The sequence below is a fragment of the Anas platyrhynchos genome, chromosome 6 (assembly GCF_047663525.1).
Source record: "Anas platyrhynchos isolate ZD024472 breed Pekin duck chromosome 6, IASCAAS_PekinDuck_T2T, whole genome shotgun sequence".
NCBI classification, from domain to species: domain Eukaryota; kingdom Metazoa; phylum Chordata; class Aves; order Anseriformes; family Anatidae; genus Anas; species Anas platyrhynchos.
In genome coordinates, this window is record NC_092592.1 from 41,440,841 (window position 1) to 41,461,874 (window position 21,034).

Here is a 21,034-nt window from a genome sequence, read left to right on the forward strand (position 1 = left end):
TATGGGTAACATAACCTTTTTGTGACATTGTGTTGATTATTGCCCTGCTGCAGAGCATTCATTCTCTTTAGTCCTACGTAAAGAATGAAGCTACAAGAGGCTAACTTCCCCCTTCAATGTAGATATGAGCCCTTCTGTTTCCAGAAGTAGATAAGAATATTTATAACTCAAAATTTTAACTTTGCTTTGAAATAAAAATAAATCTGCATTACTGTGAATTTTACCGAAATAAAGTTAATCTTACCTTTTGTAGATATCAGAATTGGTTATTCTTTGATAACTTTGTTTTGATTGTACCAGATCTAAAAGTATCATCAAATGGCACTCTGGAAAAAAAAAAAACAAACCACTAATAATAACGTCCATCGTAATAACTGTATATAAAACTGGCTTTTCTAAGTCAATGACGTACTAAGCTCAGTGTAAACAACTCATATAAAATTTATATTTCAGCCAAAAGAGTGTCATTAAGTAAAAGAACACCAAGAAAGTCATTCTAACATTATTTAATGTAAATTTGATACACTTTTCCGTAATGTTTGATGGGCTTTTGTCCTGCATCACCTTAGTATAACTAACAACAAGGTCCATGTAACCATCTTATTACAGATAATGATTTATATGACTCAAATCAGTAGTTGCAAAATCTTGTAAAGTGGAGGTATGGAAATGTTATCTGACCATGTTAGAACCAAGTTACAGTTAAAACATTCTTTTTAAGCTATTTTCCTTAAAGGCTCCCAATGAAATAACTGAGTACTCTTAGATTAAAAAGCTTTCCCTAAAGATTTTTGCTAAAAAGTTTTTCCCTAAAGATTTTTTGCTTGGTTTGCTTGGTTTGCTGCAGCGTAAACCTTTACTTAATTGTCATATTTCACACAGATATCTGAGAAGAAAATTACCTTTTTGTTTGGAAAGCCTTTGATGTACTTGAGAACTACTATCAAGCTTCTCTTCAATATTTTAACCTTTTCTCCTAAAGTATATTTATATGCATATATATGTATAAAAACACATATATATTTGTACAACTATGCACACATATCTGCACTATAGTTTTCTGACCACACTTGATCTCTACCAATAATTTATTCTAGTTTGTCAGTATTCTCCTCCAGACCTTTACAAAAGTGGAGCGTGAGATTAGTTAATTTATCTTGCCAATGACACTCCTGTATAGTTACCCCTATAACAGAACCTAGTCTTGTTTGATCCCTAGCAAGATGATGTTGTTTAATTTGTGATTTATCTCCTGATTGTAATCTGTAGTATCTCCCCTCAGGCAGCCATTACCTAACTTGCTAATGTTTAACTGATTATTTCTACTTAAGCACAACTCCCTCTAGCCTTCCCTGAATTACATTCTGCTATTTATGCCCATAAAGCAAGGTTAATTTGCATTCTAATCTTGCTGCTGAACCACCTCTTTCTCAGGCTGGTCTCATATGCAATTTCAGCAAAGACATCTTCTATTTCATCACTCAAATGACCAACAAGAACATTTAATAATACTGGGTCCAAGTTAGGGCCCTCTTGAACCTCAGACACACGTCATACTTAATAATGAAAGTATTTCTTACATGAAGATCAGGATTACAATAGATTTAAATTCAGTCTGCAAGACAACAGTAATTTTATCAGCTAACAAGTTGTGTAGGTGATCAGAAAATAGAACAATTCTTTGAGGGCAACATGAATACATTTAAAGTTGGTTTATTCCCCATTAAAGGAAAATAAGATGCTATGGAGAATTCATCTAGACATATTTTAAGTGCAAGTCCCAGGGTCAGGATTATCGAAGTGTTTACGAACTTCTCCAGAATTTCTAGTCCTATAAATATCGGCCTACATGCATCTGAAATCTCATTTTTAAAAGTGACCAATATATATAGGAAGATATATCTTCTTGATTTCCAGCAATATTTTCACATACACCTTTAAATCACTTTGAAAATCAAAGCTTTTTGAATCAGCTTCCTGGTACTTTTAGAACTTCACGATCTGATATGGATTGCAGTTCTTAATTTTATATCTCGCCACAATATAGAAAGAAGCTAACATATTCATACACCCTAATAACTTCAGCAAAACTCCAAAGCTGAATATCTTCTAGATGTACAAGGGTAATAATAAGAGAAAGAAAGACTGAATCTCAAATAATAGTTCTGAATTTACGTCTTATGTTATATCACCAAAAAGACTAATAGCTGTGAAGAAGCAGAGAAAAAATTACCTTCTCAGAGTGTACAAATGCTCCATTAGAGAAGAGAAATAATTCAGTATTAACCCAGTTTCTGCAGATAATTCTGCTTTGCCTGAGTGAAGACTGAGTAATTCTGAAACTGTACTACAAAGGTTGTTCTTAACAATAAAGAACACTTGTTTACCAAGTACTGCATTCCACAGAAAGGCACAGGACTTACTGGAAAAAAAACATCAGATGATGATTCAATGTTTGGAACTTAATAAATGTGTTCTGATTTAAAATTCCAGCATTTGGAAGTGGAGGAGGAATAAACCCGTTTGTGAGGAATAACAAGAGATATGTGCAACAGAATAAAATATACTTAGTGCAGAGTTTTTCCAGTCAAAACCCTGGATCTTGAAAAAAGGTTTTGATTACTTACGTCAATACATTGATAATACAGTAAGAAGTAAACACCATTTTGTGATCATTATGAAAAAAAGGTAGTGTAAATTAAAAAGTATTTTTCAGTTTGGTTATCTCACTTGGGATGTTCATAGCAACCAGTCTGTTGAGTAAAATATGAGACAAGAATCTCTCCATTCCATAGAACAGAAATGCACTGCAGTTTGTCAGCAGCTGCTCCCATTCAGCTTGACTGCAAAGAAGGGAAATTTTTTTTGTTACTGTTTAACAGGAACACTTTTAAGAAACTATCCACATCAAACACTTCAGTGTTGGTCCAGAAATATTTACTAGAAAAAACAGTGTGCAAAGCAAGGTGACAAACAAGAATTCTACAGAAAGTGTAATAAAATGTATGGAACGTTAATAATTACTATTTTAATACGGATGTATATTTAATTTAGTAACACCTTGTAAACAAAAGGGCATAGCATATTTTAAACAAATACCAGACTCTAACAAAAAAAATAAAAATCATTAGTGTACATGTATGTATGCATTGTACCGCTTTGAAATTCAAAGGGAGTTTTCAAGAAGGACTTGGGGGTTCTGACGGATAAAAAGCTCAACATGAACCAGCAGTGAGCACTTGCAGCCCAGAAGTCCAACTGCATCCTGGGCTGCATCAATAGAGTGGTCATCAGGCAAGGGAGGGGATTGTCCACCTCTGCTCTGCCCTTGTGAGTCCCCACCTGGAGTCCTGCATCCAGGTGTGGGGCCCCCAGCACCAGAAGGATGTGGGGCTGTTAGAGTGGGTCCAGAGGAGGGCCACAAAGATGCTCAGAGGGCTGGAGCACCTCTCCTATGAAGAAAGGCTGAGAGAGTTGGGACTCTTCATCCTGAAGAAAAGAAGGCTCCGGGAAGACCTTTTTTGCATTGCAGCTTTTCAAAACTTAAAAGGGGCTTGTAAAAAACGATGGAGAGCAACTTTGTGCTTGGGTAGGTAATGATAGAACAAAGGGGAATGGTTTTAAACTAAAAGAAGGGAGCTTTAGATTAAACGTTGGGAGGAAATTCTTCACTCAGAGGGTGGTGAGGCACTGGCACAGCCTGGCCAGAGAAGCTGTGGATGCAACATCTCTGGAAGTGTTCAAAGCCAGGCTGAATGGGTCCCTGGGCAACCAGATCTACCATGTGGCTTCCCTGCCCATGGCAGTGGGGTTGGGACCAGATGATCTTTAAGGTCCCTTCAACCCAAGCTGTTCTGTGATTCTATGATATATGCACCCAGCAGGATATAAATAAATTAGGTTTTGAAAAGAGGTTCAGTTAATCAGCCTAGCTAGCAGCAAAAACTATGCTGTCTGATAACTGCTAACAATCTTTGCAATTGTTATGAAGAAACACCAGAATACCTGTACAGTGATTTTACCTAAGTAGAGAAGATTTTAAAGGACGGATTAGACTAGCAGTTATAAAGCAAGGTCCACAGTTCACCATGTTGCCTCACTTACAGGACTTGAATGGCTTGACACCTCAAGATCCCTTTTACGTCTCTACTTCTACAATCTTAAAATTCAAGTACTTCTATAAAGAACGAACTGAACAAACTTTATAAAAATAATACGAACTTCATCAACTTTCAGATGTTTGAAATTGTAAACTGAAAGATGTACCTTTACTACATTGTGGCTGAAATGTGTGCTACAATCTTGCAGTTAACTCATTATGCATGGAGATAATATAGCTTTTAATACTTGGTTTTAAAAAACAGTTATGAGCAAAGCCAGAAATCACACTTATATTCCCATATGCTCATAATAATAATTGAAGACTGCAACAGCAGCCTTTTTTTTTTTCAAGATTGGATCATTTAAATATACAGCAATTTCTGGCACCGTATTTTAGATCCTACATTTGAAACAAAGACAATGGTTACTCTGTGTTTAATAGTGCAGCGAAATGTAACCCTATTTTATGACTGAAGCCTCTGGGAATTATCACTGTTTTAAAAAAAGAAACATGGATAAAACATGAAAGCATATAGAATACTACAAACCTTGGAACATATACGTTGCCAATAACTCCTTCCCACTGTAGTGTAAACAGGTCATGGTACTTTTCTAAGATTTCCTTCATTTTTTGGGAGGGACTTAAAGCTTCTGTAACAATAGAATGTCATAATTGTAAGGTTAAGATGCTACAAAGTATGTTGGGCAATCTTATTTTCAAACATTTAAAAATGACAATATATATATTTAGGAATTTTTTTAGCCCGTCATTAGATCTTAAGGTTTTTAAAAACTAAGTCCAGATTTTAAAAATGCGTCAATTGCAATGTTGAAAACACCAGCACTGTTCGTGCAGTTCCATTTCAGAGACTCAGAAAGAATTTAGATGGACAGAGAAAATAACTGAGTTTCTATAGCCCTGATTTTAGAAGGCAAGATTCCAAACCCACCTCTGCTCTCCAAGGACATTGAATATTTAATGACAATTTACCTTGTCTGACTATATTTTCATAATACTGTAAAATGCAGATACACTCTTACAGCCAGATATTGAGTACGTAGTAAACCGTTTATTTTTATCTGCTGTGAAGGAGAAACTGCAAACATATGGAAGCATATTCTATCAGTATGTTCAGTACTGTTCAGTAGCTTCTTTTGTTTTGATTTTTTGTTTATTAACTATCTCAATTAAAAACCTCCATTAAATCAATTTTTGGCATTTGATATATAAATGTGTTTGTTAACAAATGTGAATCAATTAAACTATTACACATACTGGGAGAAAAAAAATTAAGTAAAATTGTGTTACTAAAGTATTTGTGTCAGACTGAATTGATATAGTAAATGCCTACTGCCTTGGTAAGTAGACTCCAAAAGAAAACAGCAACCCTTTCAAATATCCTTACACAAGTGCCTGTAACTATCATAATACCTTCCACCTTTCAAAAGACTATAACACAACATGCAAAAGCTTTGTGTGTTACACATGCTTTATATGTAGGCATTAGCTTGAGAATCGGTATATACGTTTATATATAAGTTCCATTGTTCCTGTTCTGGTCCATTCCCATTCAGTACTGTTTGTTCCTAGTCATTCATGTATTTCATGCAAATTTCTAGTATAATAAAGAAGATTATACAATGCATCATTTCAGTTAACCTATATCCTTCCCTGCACTACTGATGTTGTATCTTAACGGCATATATCTGTAAAACTAAAAATGCAGTAACAAGTTCTTGAAAGAAAGCATGTATTTTTAATTGGTTTATATAGAAAGGAAGATTACTCAAGTAACTATTTTCTTGAAGGTAAGTAGGTCATTATTTAGTGATATGAAAAAAAAATAAGACTAATTTCTTTCTGGAACTTGAAACAGGTTATATTTTTTCATTGAGGCACCATTTGACAGGTGATAAGCAGTACTTTTCTGACAAAAATCTAAGCTTTTTTTGTCAACACCTCAATGGTATGACTTCATTTTCTGTTAAAAAAGAAAAAAAAAATTAAATTGCATGGCTAGGTTGTGGAGGTAATATTATTTAATAGATATTACCTGGCTCTCTTCCTTCATTATAGGGGTCCACAATATCTGATAGGCAGTGAAGTGTAAACAATGCAATATAAACCAGAAAAAAAAAGTTTATCTGAACTGATTCACATACGTAATCATTTGGGAAAGGATACATTTAAGATTACGAGTATCAACAGGCATGCAATTAGAGGGTAAAACACGATGAACTGGTGCCTATAATTAAAAGAATGTATACAGTATTACGTGCAGAAGCCTTAATCAAACATTATTATTGTATCTGCAGTGTTAAACAACTAACAAAAAGATGTCCTGAAGTTTTGAAAGTAGGCTTAAAAGCAGCACAATACCCAAGTGTCAATGTAAATCAAAAGCATAAGCTATCCTGCATTATACAGAATGCATATATGTACATATTGTATATATTTACACATGTGAACATATATAGTTATATATGCATATAAAATATAAAACAGCATATAAACTATACCATATTGCTGGGGGAGGTAGTTTAGTATTTTGAGACAGCTCCCTTTGTGAGTTGTGTATGTCTCGATTATGCAGAGGATATGCTTTTTCAAAGAAACAACTCTATAAAATCAACAAGAGCAAGATTCTTATTATGTAATACTTATTTCCACTTCAGACTTCTAGAGTATATAAAGAGCTTCTATGCAAGCAACTTGTATTCCTTTAACAATATTTTTACACAACAAGAAGAGCTACCCATATTTATTTTATTTAAAAAAAATGGAAAGTTCACCATTTTGACATTCTTTTTCTGTTCGGCTTTTGGTTTTGGTTCTTTAGACCTTTGAACATCTTTAATTTCACTCTCTGTGGAATTGAAAAGAAGAGACTTTTTTTTTAAGACATGAGCAGTTTCAGAAAATACAGCTTTCTTAAAGGATTGTTTATATTCATTAGGATGTAATAATAACAACAGATTAGAAAAATACATCTTAATTTCACATTGCAGCAAGGCAAGGACATTCCCCAAACCCTCTTGCCTAAAAATAGTAGCTTCAAAGTGTAAAACAACCAACACACACAATCTCTTAGATGTGCAAATGCTTCACTACGTTACGCGTTCAGGAGAAAAGTGTTGAATAGTGACTACTGGAGCACTTTTTAAGCCTATTGCTATATCTATTCAACATTGATGTTACTGGAATAACTGAAGCTTCTGTGAAATACACAGAAATCAAAAGAATAAAGGAAGTTTTATATTTGAATCTGATTTTTTACTTCAAGAGGCTTCAAAAAAGCAATGGGAACTGTGTTATATTTCTCACTGCACAAATGACTATAACCCAAAGTATAAGTCTCAGATAGTTATCGCTGGAATGCACTGCAAATTAGGGGAAGTTTGTGATATGCATTTGAGTGCATTTGGCCATTGATTCTCTTTTTATTCAGTGGCTACTTTCATAATAGCATAGGTAGCTTTTCAATTATGCTTCCTCTCATTAATTAACTTCTAAAATTATGCAACCATAAGAATTTTCACTTTAAAAGGTGGAAAAACAAATTAAAAAAAAAAAAAAAAGTTCTGAAAGTCTTATTTATAACAGATATTTAAGAGTATATGAACGTGTAGACTAAAAATATTCTCATCTCAGTTTGTTTACAGTTCTTTCCATGCAGAAATGGCCAAACAGATGACAGTTACACTAAAGTTGCTAAATATTGTAGATAAGAATGCAATACAAGAACCTGTATGGAACAGAAGACTGTCATTTTTCACAGTGAGACTTTTCTAAATTTAACCTATTTATTGCCTGAGGCCCACTAACTTTTAAGTGAGTTAAAATGTGTTATCTATATCTGAGTAAAATGTGGCTTCAAATTTTTATAGGTTCAGTAATAGGAGGTATCTTTGATCTATAAGAAAAAAAGCTTAGCAGTTCTATAAGTAAAACTGCTTAGCAGTTTTTCTCAGCAGAAAAATGCTATGTGCCTGCATTTCTTACTGATTTTTAGAATAAATTTAAAAAACAAACAAACAAGCAAAAAACAACAACAACAAAAAAAAGAAGATGCCATAGGGACAAGGTTATAAAACCATTTCAAAATCTACCCAACCATCTCACTTAACAAACTCATTTAATTGAAGAGTTTATACAGTGTACAAGTACCTGTGGTAGTGATAAAAGTATCTACAGCCTGTGGAGTCTGACTTTGCTCATGCGTAGAACAAGAATCACTTAACTGACCTGAGGACTTAACGTAATCTTAGCTATACATAGAGGAAGTAGCTCAATATATCAATATTCTAAGCAGTCTTACATTAATGTCAAAAGAAAACTAACAGAATTCTAAATTCTTATTTGATTGTTTTCAATGTAGATGAAAATAGTCATAAAGTTTGATGAAAAATCAAAAAAAAAGGTATACATGAAAACAGTTGTAGTTTGAGACCATATGTGTTCAGTTGAAACAAGTCATTTTAGAATCTACTTTTTAGCATATTCTTTAATATCTAGAGGTTATTTTGGATTAGCTAACATTTCAACTATAATCAGCCTGTATATTTCTAAATAAGTCTATTATACTAGCTATCCCATCTAAAATAATGGAAACATTATATGACAGGCTATGAAACAATGCTATGACATTATATGACAGGCTATGAAGCAGGCTATGACAGGATATCAAACAATATATGACAGGCTTCCAGTAAATTACATGACACCATGCATATTTACATTTTAACTATCTTCCTTCCTATATCAACATACAAACACAAAAAATGTTTATCTAATAGTACCTGATTCATCCACTTGCAGTCGATTGTAGAGAATCTGGAGAGAAAAATCTCTGGATACAGAACATATTCCTTCCTCCTGAAAGACACTCAGAGTTTCCAAAGGCAATTCCATAAATGACTTATCTGCTAGTAATACCACACACAATCCTAACTCCATAGGTGTTCCTGAATAAATGTGACAAACCACAATTAGGATTTTATATTTCTCAGTATGTATTTAAATAAATGAAGTTAGTTATAAAAACTAGGTTTCCTCTGTTGTCTGACAATTGAACTTCATTTTACTGTGAAAAGCATTATTCAAAAATATGTTTTAATACAGTTAATTCCTAAGATGTTATTAGACTTCTAAGCATATACATTTGAGAGTACTAATTAATCAGAGGGAAAAATATTCCTGTATTAATAATCAAAACAATCCAGAACAAAATCTGGGCAAATGCTATGCATTTTAAGAAAATCATTTTGGAAATGAAAACTTGTACTAAAAATGTTTGGCTAAAGAGTACAGACTCGTAAAAGAGCACATTTCCAATAATAACCGCGTATTTCTGGAGGAAACTTTTTGTTTCTGTTATTTGGGAAAAACAAAATGTATCATTTTATCAACATTTTCCTGTTTTGTTACAGAGAAGTAACAAATGCAAATGACAAGACAGCTGCTGGATTGCAGAAAGAAACTCCTGCAAATTTCAAAAAGCAAATGCATTTTTTTCTAGTAACTTTTAGCTGAGAAATTTGATTGCTCTTCTCCATAAAGAAAAAAAAAAAATCAATCCCCAAAGCAAGCCATGGACTTGGAATGTCTTCTCTCAGAACATGCTTATACTCCCACATTAAGTTTGTTGCATTAAAGCAAACAAACTGTGAGAGTCCACAAAGTAAAAAGCAGAAAGCAGGAAAAGACAAAACTAGACCAACAGACTTATGTTCTCTTTTGGTATTTCTCCTCAAAAGACTGGCTTGTAATAAAGACATTTTATTAACCTGCCTGAAGCCTGTATACTATAGAAGACTTTTAATACATGCTGAAGGATAGGCCCAGTGTACAAATAATCTTTGGAAGTATACTGAAATATTTAACTTGGTATAGAAGATAGGCAACACTGTTAAAGTGCACATATATTATACTCCAGAGAGCACATACCCTGCATTCTAGTGTGTTTGGTGTCCTTATCTTTCACTTTTATTTTTCCTGATTCAGCTGCTGAAGCTGATGTGCTGTGTTCTCTGGGAAGAAAAATTGCATTGAAAATATTTTTGGTATTAATACTCATGCAAGTAAAGGTTTTCATGGGATACACAGAGACAGAGATATTTCAATCTCAATGAAATTTTACACAAAGTACTCCTTTTGGAATTCCATCTTTAATTAGTTAAATTATAATGTTTCATTCTGAACTGTTGGAGGACAGTGCTTGTTAGGCATAGGCATTAGTCTTCCATGTGGTTCTATCCTCTTTGTCTTGCATATACTGCATATATTTATATATACCTTTAAAGATGCAGAAGTCCATTCAATGGAATCTAATCTTGCTTTTCATTTACAACCTTTCCTGTATTTGTACGAGCTGAGACCATTCTATTTTCACAAATGATAAAAACAACTCTAAATGTCTTACCTAATGTTAGGGAAATCAAACTGTGATAGCAGTGGTTTCAGATATTCTTCCATAATTTCTAATATTTCAGAGAAATCTGTTATCAAATTGTGTCCATTCTTGTCTATTTTCTCTGTTGGAGTCTATCACACACATTGCAACAAAAAACAAAATACATACAAAATTCTATTTAACAAGGATGGTGGGTGTAATTTGGTAAATCAGAGGCTAAATCAGATCATTTGAAACATTATAAAGTGGAAAATATAAATAGAGCAAATCAGTTTCAAAACTACTTCACACCATCATTGCCACCACCATTTTGCAAAATATTCTAACATAAGAATCAGTATAAAATGTCAATATTTATTATCAAAGCAAATAATATATTTCTGAAACTTAAATGTGGAACAGGAAGGGAAGGAAAGTCCAGAAAAAAAAAAAAAAAAAAAAAAAGAATAAAAACTGGAAAGGAACTGTGAAAGGACAGCATTGAGAAGTAAATAGAAGAAGATGAGTGTTGAAAAAGCAAATTATATTGTATGGAGATCAGTGGAACCAACTGAGGAAAACAAAATAAACAGAATGAAGAAAACAGATAAGGAGAGAATTGAGATGACACTATAAAACTGAATCTTCTAAAAGCCAATATAGATGGACACAAAAAAATAAATGGACAAATGAGCTCAACTAAATGTCAAAGAGTTTTAGTACTAATGGATGGACTTTCTATCCAAAGCCCTGTTTGCATGGCTTTGTGCTGGTTATATGCAAGATTAATGAAAGTTTTAATGTACATGTGTTTTAAAAATCTAAGCCACTTTTTTTTTTCTGTCTGTTCTACCTGACATTATCACCTCTGTACTGATGGAACTACATCAATCTTTACATAGCTTGCCATTACAACAAAGGCTGGCCATGGACAAGAGAAAAAGTGTTCAGCACTTTAACCATCAGGAATAATCATTATTTTAGCTGAAAGATGGTAACACAATGAATAAAACAGAATTATATTTCAAGAACCAGATGTGTCAGAGTCATGTGATTAAAAGAAGAAAACAAATGCAGAAAATTCAGTATGATCTACACTTTTCATATCAGCTACATTTTTATCATAGTTCAAGTTTTTCATATCAATGATTAAAAAAGGTCTTTACCAGTTTTTGTTAATACATAACATTTAACCAGGGAGTATAGAACGTAGCGGAGACAAAATTAAAGTAAATGAGAATAGGAGTTTATAGACTTACAGAGTGCAGAAAACCTGTCGAAAAGCATAGGCTTTTCCAGATGTTACACTTGGAATAAATGGAAAATTCTATTATGCTATACAATAACTGTTCTCTGAAAAAGTATTTCCTTACAGAACTAAGAATTCTTACAATAATAGAACTAAACCCTCTTACAGTAACAGAAAACTTTTTTCATCTAGAATTTAATGTTCAGAGCCACAGTTGTGAATTTGGAATTCCATTGAGATGTGTACTTAAAGAAAAATTTTGTGACTAACATACTTGGATCAACTCCACCCAAACAGCCAAAGTGCCAAAGGACAGTGTGCCCTAGAAAGGAACTTTTCTGTAAAAATCAGTAATTTTCTGGAAATCAGTAATAATTCTCTGGTTAAGACTGATTTATTTTGAATAAAGGGTTGAGATCTATGATCCCATTTTGGGGGGGGGACATCTGGGGCCAATGTACACAATGTAGATGTTAGACACAAAGCACCTTTTCAAGTAAATTGTTCTCAGTTGTATCAACTTTCTATCACAATAAACTACAGAACATCTCAAAGTTGTCGAATGACATTGGAAACAGTAACAGAACAATATAGTAACATTAAATGTTGACGCAGAATACACAAAACATTTAGTAGTTGCGAAGATTAGGGATGTTACACTTGGAATAAATGGAAAATTCTACATAAAGAGTGTTCATGATAGTTTTTTAGTACATATTTTTCAGTCTTGTTTGAATATAAGGTAATCAAATATATTACCGTATCAGTTTTAGTGATGCACTCTTGCAGGCTTTGAATGACAGTTTCTTTAAGGTGACTCTTCATATTTTGTTGCTTGTAAAGGTACACTTTTTCCAACAAAGTACAAAATGTATTGGGATTCACAGGAAATCGAGAAACTTTAGCTTGCACTAATAGTGAAGGAGAATAACATCATCATGAGACACATTCTTTTTGAGACATCATATTTGTACTTGAAGAAATTACAAGAGAGACCATCAGTATCTAAAACAATATATTCTGTTGTTCTTTGAAAAACTGTTTACATATATGTTGCATAACAGATATGTACAATGAAAAAACAATCTCCTGACATGTATTTAACAGCAACTTTAGCCTTAAAATATACACTAAAATTCTGTAAATTCTGTCTGGATACACTGTATCTGATAATGAAACATGCATTTAGGTATCTACTTTTCTCAGGTACTAATGAGTTACCACTATTTAAACAATTATTTAAAAATTTCATTGAAGGAAACAGTGAAACATATAAGCAATCAGGGTAATGATTTTTATCTCTAACTGTAAGAGGCACTTACCCATTGGCTGAGTGGATTTTCCCTTCTGCTGTGCAGTACTTACTTTTGGTTTCTCAATCAATGAGCTGTACAAGTTTGATCTATAAAAAGCAGAAAACTGCTGAGTAGATTATTTAACTGTTCAGGCTTATTGATGTGAATGAGTTTAGTTGCATGAGTAATTACTACCCTACAATTTAATGTGCTAGTACTCTCATGATGCATTAATTACCCCCCACCTTGGGGTGCAAAAACCTGCAAAATCCAATTGGAACAAACTGACAGCTTTAAGAAAACATCTTTCATTGCTATATATCCGGTAAGGGAGATTTTTGTTTGTTCTATGACAGTTGTTTAAGACTTTTCACAGTTGGTGAAACTGTACATAACCAGTTGCTACAGTTGTTTACGAGTTCTCACTCATGAGGCTGCAATAACCAGGCTATGCGAGGTTTTATAAAGCTAAATGGGACTCCTCCTGACATTTTCAGAAGCATAACCAGTGAGAGATGAAAAATATAAACAGGATTTAGGAGGATAACAAGAATGGTCTAAAACCTTTCAAATAAACTCTGGAGATTAAACATATAACTACAGAAAAAAAAAAAAAAAGGCCCAGAAATAGTTAAAAGTACAGGTTTGAGCTGCAGGTGGTTTTATTTGTTTAATAATTTGCACACTAACCTAAAATTCAAATCCAGCAAAATTAGAAGTAAAAGACAATAAGCAAACAAAATAGTGCTTATTCACAGGTATAGAAGGATGACATTTGTAACAAACAGAATAACAAATGAAAATGATGACATTTTATACCTGTCTTCTGAATGCTGGAGAATAATTATGTAGAAATTAGATGGCAATTCATTCACTATATTAAAATGTTCTACAGGAATACAGAGATTTCTCCATGCCTGCATAATAATTCAAAAATAAAATTATTTTAATACATTTTATTAACAACAATTTCAGTTCTTCCATGAGAAAATCGACAATTCTAGTAAATAAGGTTTTAATAATTTAACAGGACTAGAGGTAATGGACACATGCTGAAACATAGGAGGCTCCATCCAGACATAAGGAAACATTTACATGTATTCATTGTGGGGTGACAGAGCACTGGCACAGCTTATCCAGAGAGGCTGTGAAGTCTCCCTCCTTGGAGATGCTCAAAAGCCATCTGGACATGATCCTGGGTAACCTGCTCAGAGTAGCCCTGCTTGAGCAGGACAGATTGGATCAGATGACTTCCACGGGTCTCTTCCAACCTCAACCTTTCTGTGATTCTGTGATTTTTATGCAGTGCAGAACTTATAAATAATATTTAAAACAAATTTGAATTACTGTAACTTAGCCCACTTTTCATAGCAACATGACTTTTTTGGCCACTACACTATATGTGAAGTTAAAATGTTATCAAATCCTAGCATAATATTATCAAAGGCAGGTAGCAGAATAATTCAATGTAACACACACTTGTAAAAGTGTTTCACGAATTTGTTAAAAACAGACACTTCACCAAAAGAAACTATATAAAATTTTGCAATTATTGCTAACAAATATAGAACTGTTTTCAAGAGAACACGGAAGAAAAGTGATTCAACAGTCAGTCACCAGATGAAATATTTGTTCTAATACAGAAAGCCCCATAAATGTCTTTGACTCTGTTACATTTAAGCATGTGCATGTATGTGTTCTTCAGATTGCAGCAACCCCAAAGGTGTCTTCAGAACAAAATATTGTCCTATTCCTTGTGCTAAATAAGATAATACAGCACATACAGAGAAGACCCAAAATAATGGCCTACAAATACTTTTTTTTATTCTGTACTGTACTTCTGCTTGCCACCTTTTTTAAATGTTTAATTCCTGCCAGTTACAGTTAAATCTTTGTACCTAACTTTCTGGCAGTTTTAAATTTCATTTAATTTTTATTCTTTTCTAACTGAGGGTCTTCAAATTTTAGTTTTGGTATCCACTTTTAGATGTCAGATGTTTGAAGAACACATATTTCTCAGATGGTTTAGAACAAATGACAGATTACTTTTGTCCCAGAAAAGTTTATCTGTCATCTGCTCCAGAACTATGAATTACATGAAATATTTTTTAACTGGTTTTTTTTTTTTTTTTTAATATCATAGTTTAGATGATGTCTAGAGGCTAACCAACAGAGATTTTAATAAAAAGATCAATTATATATATACGTATATATATGTAAATGAACCTTGTCATAGGGTAGCACTTGTGTGGGGGCTTAAGTATCTCAAACAGCACGACTGGTTGCTGTCTAGATGGTGACTAGAGTCTCTGCTGCCAGGGTCCTTTACAACAGCATCGTCAGCTGGATTGGATGAGACTCACATGGAACTAAGGATTTAAGTGTACTGCATTCAGAGAGCACAGCTCTGACAACCAGATACACCAAATTGTAACTACAGGACAAATTTGGATTTCATCTTTGTATCTCAATTCTAATTTAAATTACATAGCTCATGCCACACAGATAACCTAGCATAAACAAAACCACATGACAATACGGACCATACTAACAAACAGTGAGTTTCAGTCATGACCAAGTCAACCCATACCTGAAATTAAGAAAATAAAAATGTTCAACAGAGTTCAAAGGAAACAGATATGTATGTATATGTCTATATGTGTGTTTGTATAACATACATATAAACACCTCATAAGTAACGCATATCAAAAAGTTACCATTGAAGTAGCAGTCAGTTGCTGTTCCACATTTTTCAGAAGATCACTTGTGTTCCTGTTTTGTTTCAATTGATTTTGAAGATGCAGTAATGCTGCCAGCTGAGAGCTGCTGGTGTCAGAATTAGCTGTTAGAAGGATATGTTTCATCATCATAGATGCTGAACAGCTCTGTAAAACGTTTAGAGGTGCTTAGTTTCTCTCCCCAAAATCATATAAATACATATATATATATTATATGTTAATTATAACATGGATATATATGTATGTTAAAGAAATAGTCTCTCACTTAAAAATCTGATTTATTGCATTCCACTCACTGATGGAGCTATTTGGAAATCTAAGTGTTGACACAGTGACATATGCTTAATGTCTGCAATAATTTCCTGTGGTTGCCTTGATGTGGGAGGAAGAAAATTAGTATAAGGTGCATTTCTCTATTTCTGCAGTGGAGAAGACGGTGTAGGAAGTACGTATTATTTGTTCCTGATGTAGGGAATATGAGACTTACAGCCATTCCTTATCTTCGTTGTGGTGAAGGCCCATAGTCACAATAGTCACACTAGTGATTCATATACCCTTGACTCACCTACAGAATCATGCTAAGTAGGTGCTGATTTGACAAATTGAACATAAACCTTTCCTATCTACATGAAAATAATGAATGAATAAATGCACAGAAACATTTTTTAAATTATTTGTCAGGGAAGGATTAAAATGTTTTGTGTTAATGTCTTATCTTACCTAATCACAATATAATAAATTATTCATAATAAAATATTTGCATGTATGCAATCAACAATGAAAACTTCATGTTAAGCACAACAGATACTGGAATTGTCAAAAAGCCATGGAACAAACATTTTGACCTCAGTTAACATACTGTATATTTAGTTACCCATATTACCAATTAGTGCCTATATGTATCTGTACGATCAATTATCAGGCAGGATCTGTACGATGAATGATCAGGCAATGTCTATAAACAAACATTCTTGCTTATGTAACTCAACACAACCTGGAAAAATGAATAATACATTAGCTGCATTACCTGATGAAGGGCTAAAAACTGGCTAGTCGAAACTGGATCAAATTGTCCAAAGCATTCAACCATTTCCAAACTAGCAGGACCAAGTACATTGGTAATATTATAGCTGAATGCAATACCCATACACTGTAGTAAAGCTTCACTGCACTGAGAAAGATATTTCTGAGCCAACCTAAGTTCCTTCTAGATGATAAAAATAGAAAGGTTTATATTAAAATATGCCTTAATATTAAATATTTATTAAATGTATACAGATTATTTTTGTGTTAGAAAAATAAATATTATTTTTCACGGTCAATAATGTTTTTCTCCTTTTTTAGACATTTATTATGTTCAAAATATGCAAAATAGATAAATTATTCAGCAGATGCCACATTTGTTATGCAGTATTAAAACATAAATGTTTTAAGAAAATACCTTCCTTAATATAAAACATGTAGTACATTTTAGCAAAACTATACTTAAATTCCAGAGAATAGGAGCTGCTCAGAACAAAGGAATTTTCAGTCAATTTACAAAACAGTTGTTTCCATTTACAGTAAATTATATTTAATACAAATAAAACCACAATTTTCTTAATTTAATTATTACATCAAGTTATCAATTAACAATATAAACTGTATATCTCCTCCTTCTAGTGTGCTTTGAGTTGCAGTAGTTAACACAGATCAGCTCAGCATACAGCTTAAATTTTGTAAGAATTTTACAGATGTTTTATGACAGAAGTTATCTACTTGTTGCCAATCTGCAAAATGTTACATTCCTTTAAAAAGGCATGTCTGTGCAGCAAAAAGCTGCTACACGCTGGATCAATGAAAATCTTTAAAGGGGAAATTACTTCTACCTGGGAGCTCAATCAGAATCATAGAATCATAGAATCTCCCAAGTTGGACGGGACTCATAAGGATCATCGAGTCCAACTCCTGGCACCACACAGGTCTACCCAAAATTTTAGACCATGTGACTAAGTGCACAGTCCAAATGCTTCTTAAACTCCAACAGACTTGGTGCAGTGACTGCTTCCCTGGGGAGCCTGTTCCAGTGTGCAACCACCCTCTCAGTGAAGAACCTCTTCCTGACGTCTAGCCTAAACCTCCCCTGCCTTCAGATTAACACCATTCCCGTGGGTCCTATCACTGGTGACTAAGGAGAATAGATTGACGCCTTGCTCTCCACTCCCTCTCGTGAGGAAGTTGTAGACCGCAATGAGCTCTCCCCTCAGCCTCCTCTTTTCCAGGCTGAACAGGCCAAGTGACCTCAGCCGCTCCTCATACATCTTCGCCATCTTTGTAGCCCACCTCTGGACACTCTCCAACAGTTTCATGTCTTTTTTGTACCATGGTGCCCAGAACTGCATCCAGTACTCAAGATGAGGCTCCTGCAGAAGCTCCCACAGCATGTATTGAGATGCAGGACAGAGACACAAGAGAGGTAAAAAGATGGGATTTTCTGGGCGTTTTGGAGATTCTCATTTGTAAGATCAAATTTATGTTACAAACATTTTCATTACCATTTCAAACAGAACTGATAAGGTAAGAAAATTATTTTTTTAAACTACTAAAACATGCCCAAATACCTTTAATTCCTGTACTTTCCTCCTATACTTATCAAACCGACACTTATTAGACAGTAAACTGATGTCTGTCACTTTCTGTTCATTGCATTCTCCTGAAATCAGGAAAGGTTTAGTGATGTCCAATTTAGCTTCTTCCTACTCATCACGGCAGGAAAAAAAAAAAAAAAAGTTAAACATTACATCATTACATCAGGTACAGGTGGCTTCATTTCTTTTGTGAATGTTCAGGTGAAAATGAAACCCATGTTAAAAGATATCATATCACTACATGAATTCCTCGATGGTGATTTAGCAATACTAACAGACATCAAAATTTCTTAATATGTTATGATGACAATACGTGTAATAGAAGCTAAAAAGGATGCCCATACAATCTCTTAGATTTTTGATTTTATGGTCTTTCTTCCTCCGTTTATTTCTTATGAACACTTCAATCCATCACTAAAATTGATTGACTCAATCAACATTCATTTTCTTACATGGCGTTCTTACTGCAACACAAAAGGAAGTTATAAACCTGAGCATTTCAAATACAAGTCCTTACTTTTCTTCCAAGGTTACAAAGACAAAGCTAACAAGCCCTTTAAGCCCTTCAAGAATTTTTTAATCTCTCCTGAAAATTTTGGAATTATCATATATCAGGAGTAAGTAAAAAAGTAATCTACATAACAATGGCATGTTGACAGAAGCATTTTTTTCTGAAATTCATTGGTTCAGCAAACATTTTTCTTACGGCTTGTATGCAATATGTAAAATCCAGAATAAAGAGTATTCCTATACAAGTGCATTTAGAAAAAAATACTGTGGTAGACAAACTTTACACACAAAAACTAATTTCTATGTAGAGAAGAATGCATACCATAATGTTTGGCTTCCAGTAGATTTCTGAATGTACAGGATCTATGTTAATGGCAAGTAAATGAAGACATTTTCCAGTGAGGTACAGGCACTTGGATTTGATGTCAGGGCAGCCTTTACAAAGATTCTGTATGTTTGCTAACTGAGCCAGTGTAATATGACCTATAGTGTACTCCATATGCTTCCAATCCTGGTAAAATATGTAGTCATGTTTATTTGCTCATATATACCCACACATACAGAAACATACTTTTAAAATATATATATATATATACATGTGTGTACACACAAGAACATTTGTTAAATCCAATTACTTTTAACAACAAAATAGCTGCATCTAACAGATACACAAATTCATTACCAATTGATAAAAAAAAAAAAAGTACACTAACGTATATAAGCAAATGACAAACAAATCTGAGAAAGAGTAAGGGGTAAAGGGGGTACCAGAGAGAGTGCTGGGGCTGCTACGCAACAGTAGCATTTCCTACTGTTGCTGTCAGAGGTAGAATAATGGGCAAGAAATACTGCTCTGTTCCAGCGGAGCACGTCTTGTTTTCTAAATCACCAGCTCAGTTAAGCAGTTCTGCTTAAAACCATTTAAAAAAGACAGTATTTTTAAAAAGCTCAATTATGAAGCCTCAAGTAATTTCCCTGTAACAATTAGTTGTTTTTAAGTCTTTGCATTTAAGAAACAGAATTTTTCTTAAAAATCTTAACAAATAACAACAACAACAAATGCACCAAAAAAAAAAACACTAGAACTTTCTTTGCTGCAAAACTAAATGAATGGCCTGAGAAGCCCTTTCCTCAGTAGTGGAAGTTCTACTACAGAAAACAGCCCCGGTAAAGTTTGTTATACCTTTATATGCAAATCACAAGAATAATATGTTGTGTTACCTGTTCTGTTGCATTATCTTTAGTAGTTTCTCCACAGAATGATTCTGCAATTCTATGGAATGTTTTTCCCACTTTTTTAAGCTTTTTCTCGGTAGTAACAACTTGAAAAATATCCAGAAGAATTTCCACAAGGTTTAGCTTCCTGTTACCTAGTTGCCTCATTAATGGTATGCTAGTATTTGTATTCTGAAATACAGAAGAAAGGAAAGTACAGTTTTACTTCCAAATATATTTGCAAAGTTAGCTGCTAAGAAGTTAGAATGTTGTATTTCTTTTAACTAAAGAAGCAAAAGTTTTAACATTATTGCCTCGATAGATCATAGATATGGCTATGTAACTTAAAATAATTTAAGAGTAATTTAATTTTCAAAGATAAATCTTAAATACAATACAAGACAATGAAAGTAGCTGCTTAGAACAAGAGTGGCTGGATTTCTGCTTGCCATGTTTTATGTACCCAGTACAAATATCTAATTATAAAGGCATTAAAAATGTGTACATAAAAACAGAATTTTATAATTGCTCATTTTTGCAACAGTCTTTAGAAGCAACACAAGAATACTTTAAAAAAGGCAAAGCAGAAAAAAAGCTAGATGCTAGAGTATAATAACAGTACACACTAAGCAAAGTAGACTGCAGGCTGTTATTACCCAAAATACAGTATTCTAAAGACAAGTTTTCTTTATTTACATAACAGTCAATGTAAATGTTTTTCTCCTCAGGAATACATTTTATTGTGAGTAGTTTAAACCTGTCAGGTCTTTAGAGGATAATTTCATCAAAATATCTCCAAGTTTATATTTTTTCCTTTTGTAGCTTTTAGATAAATTTTAGAATTATAGACAATTGACAAAATAAATCTTCTCATTTCTGTCTTTCTTCTTCCTCTCTTAAACTGTAA

At 33.4% G+C, this 21,034-nt stretch overlaps 1 protein-coding gene across 11 annotated transcripts in view; it reads right to left on the bottom strand.

The window, feature by feature from the left end:
- Window positions 1-21,034, bottom strand: part of CFAP46 (cilia and flagella associated protein 46) — a 77,992-nt gene that overhangs the window by 6,223 nt on the left and 50,735 nt on the right. For 5 of the 11 annotated variants that reach the window (XM_072039964.1, XM_072039967.1, XM_072039965.1 and 2 more), the window contains 17 exons: window positions 20,134-20,319; window positions 19,235-19,423; window positions 18,376-18,510; window positions 16,803-16,982; window positions 15,755-15,922; window positions 13,857-13,954; window positions 13,065-13,144; window positions 12,502-12,653; window positions 10,524-10,645; window positions 10,049-10,131; window positions 8,902-9,066; window positions 6,895-6,968; window positions 6,287-6,347; window positions 6,156-6,191; window positions 4,650-4,752; window positions 2,731-2,843; window positions 245-326 (listed from right to left, as the gene is read on the bottom strand). In XM_072039964.1, the coding sequence (XP_071896065.1) occupies window positions 245-326; window positions 2,731-2,843; window positions 4,650-4,752; window positions 6,156-6,191; window positions 6,287-6,347; window positions 6,895-6,968; window positions 8,902-9,066; window positions 10,049-10,131; window positions 10,524-10,645; window positions 12,502-12,653; window positions 13,065-13,144; window positions 13,857-13,954; window positions 15,755-15,922; window positions 16,803-16,982; window positions 18,376-18,510; window positions 19,235-19,423; window positions 20,134-20,319 (2,027 nt within the window). Of the gene's footprint in view, window positions 1-244; window positions 327-2,233; window positions 2,844-4,649; window positions 4,753-6,155; window positions 6,192-6,286; window positions 6,348-6,894; window positions 6,969-8,884; window positions 9,067-10,048; window positions 10,132-10,523; window positions 10,646-12,501; window positions 12,654-13,064; window positions 13,145-13,856; window positions 13,955-15,754; window positions 15,923-16,802; window positions 16,983-18,375; window positions 18,511-19,234; window positions 19,424-20,133; window positions 20,320-21,034 lie in introns of those variants that run through there. The other 6 variants (XR_011810200.1, XM_072039969.1, XR_011810201.1 and 3 more) reach the window with 6 other exon arrangements.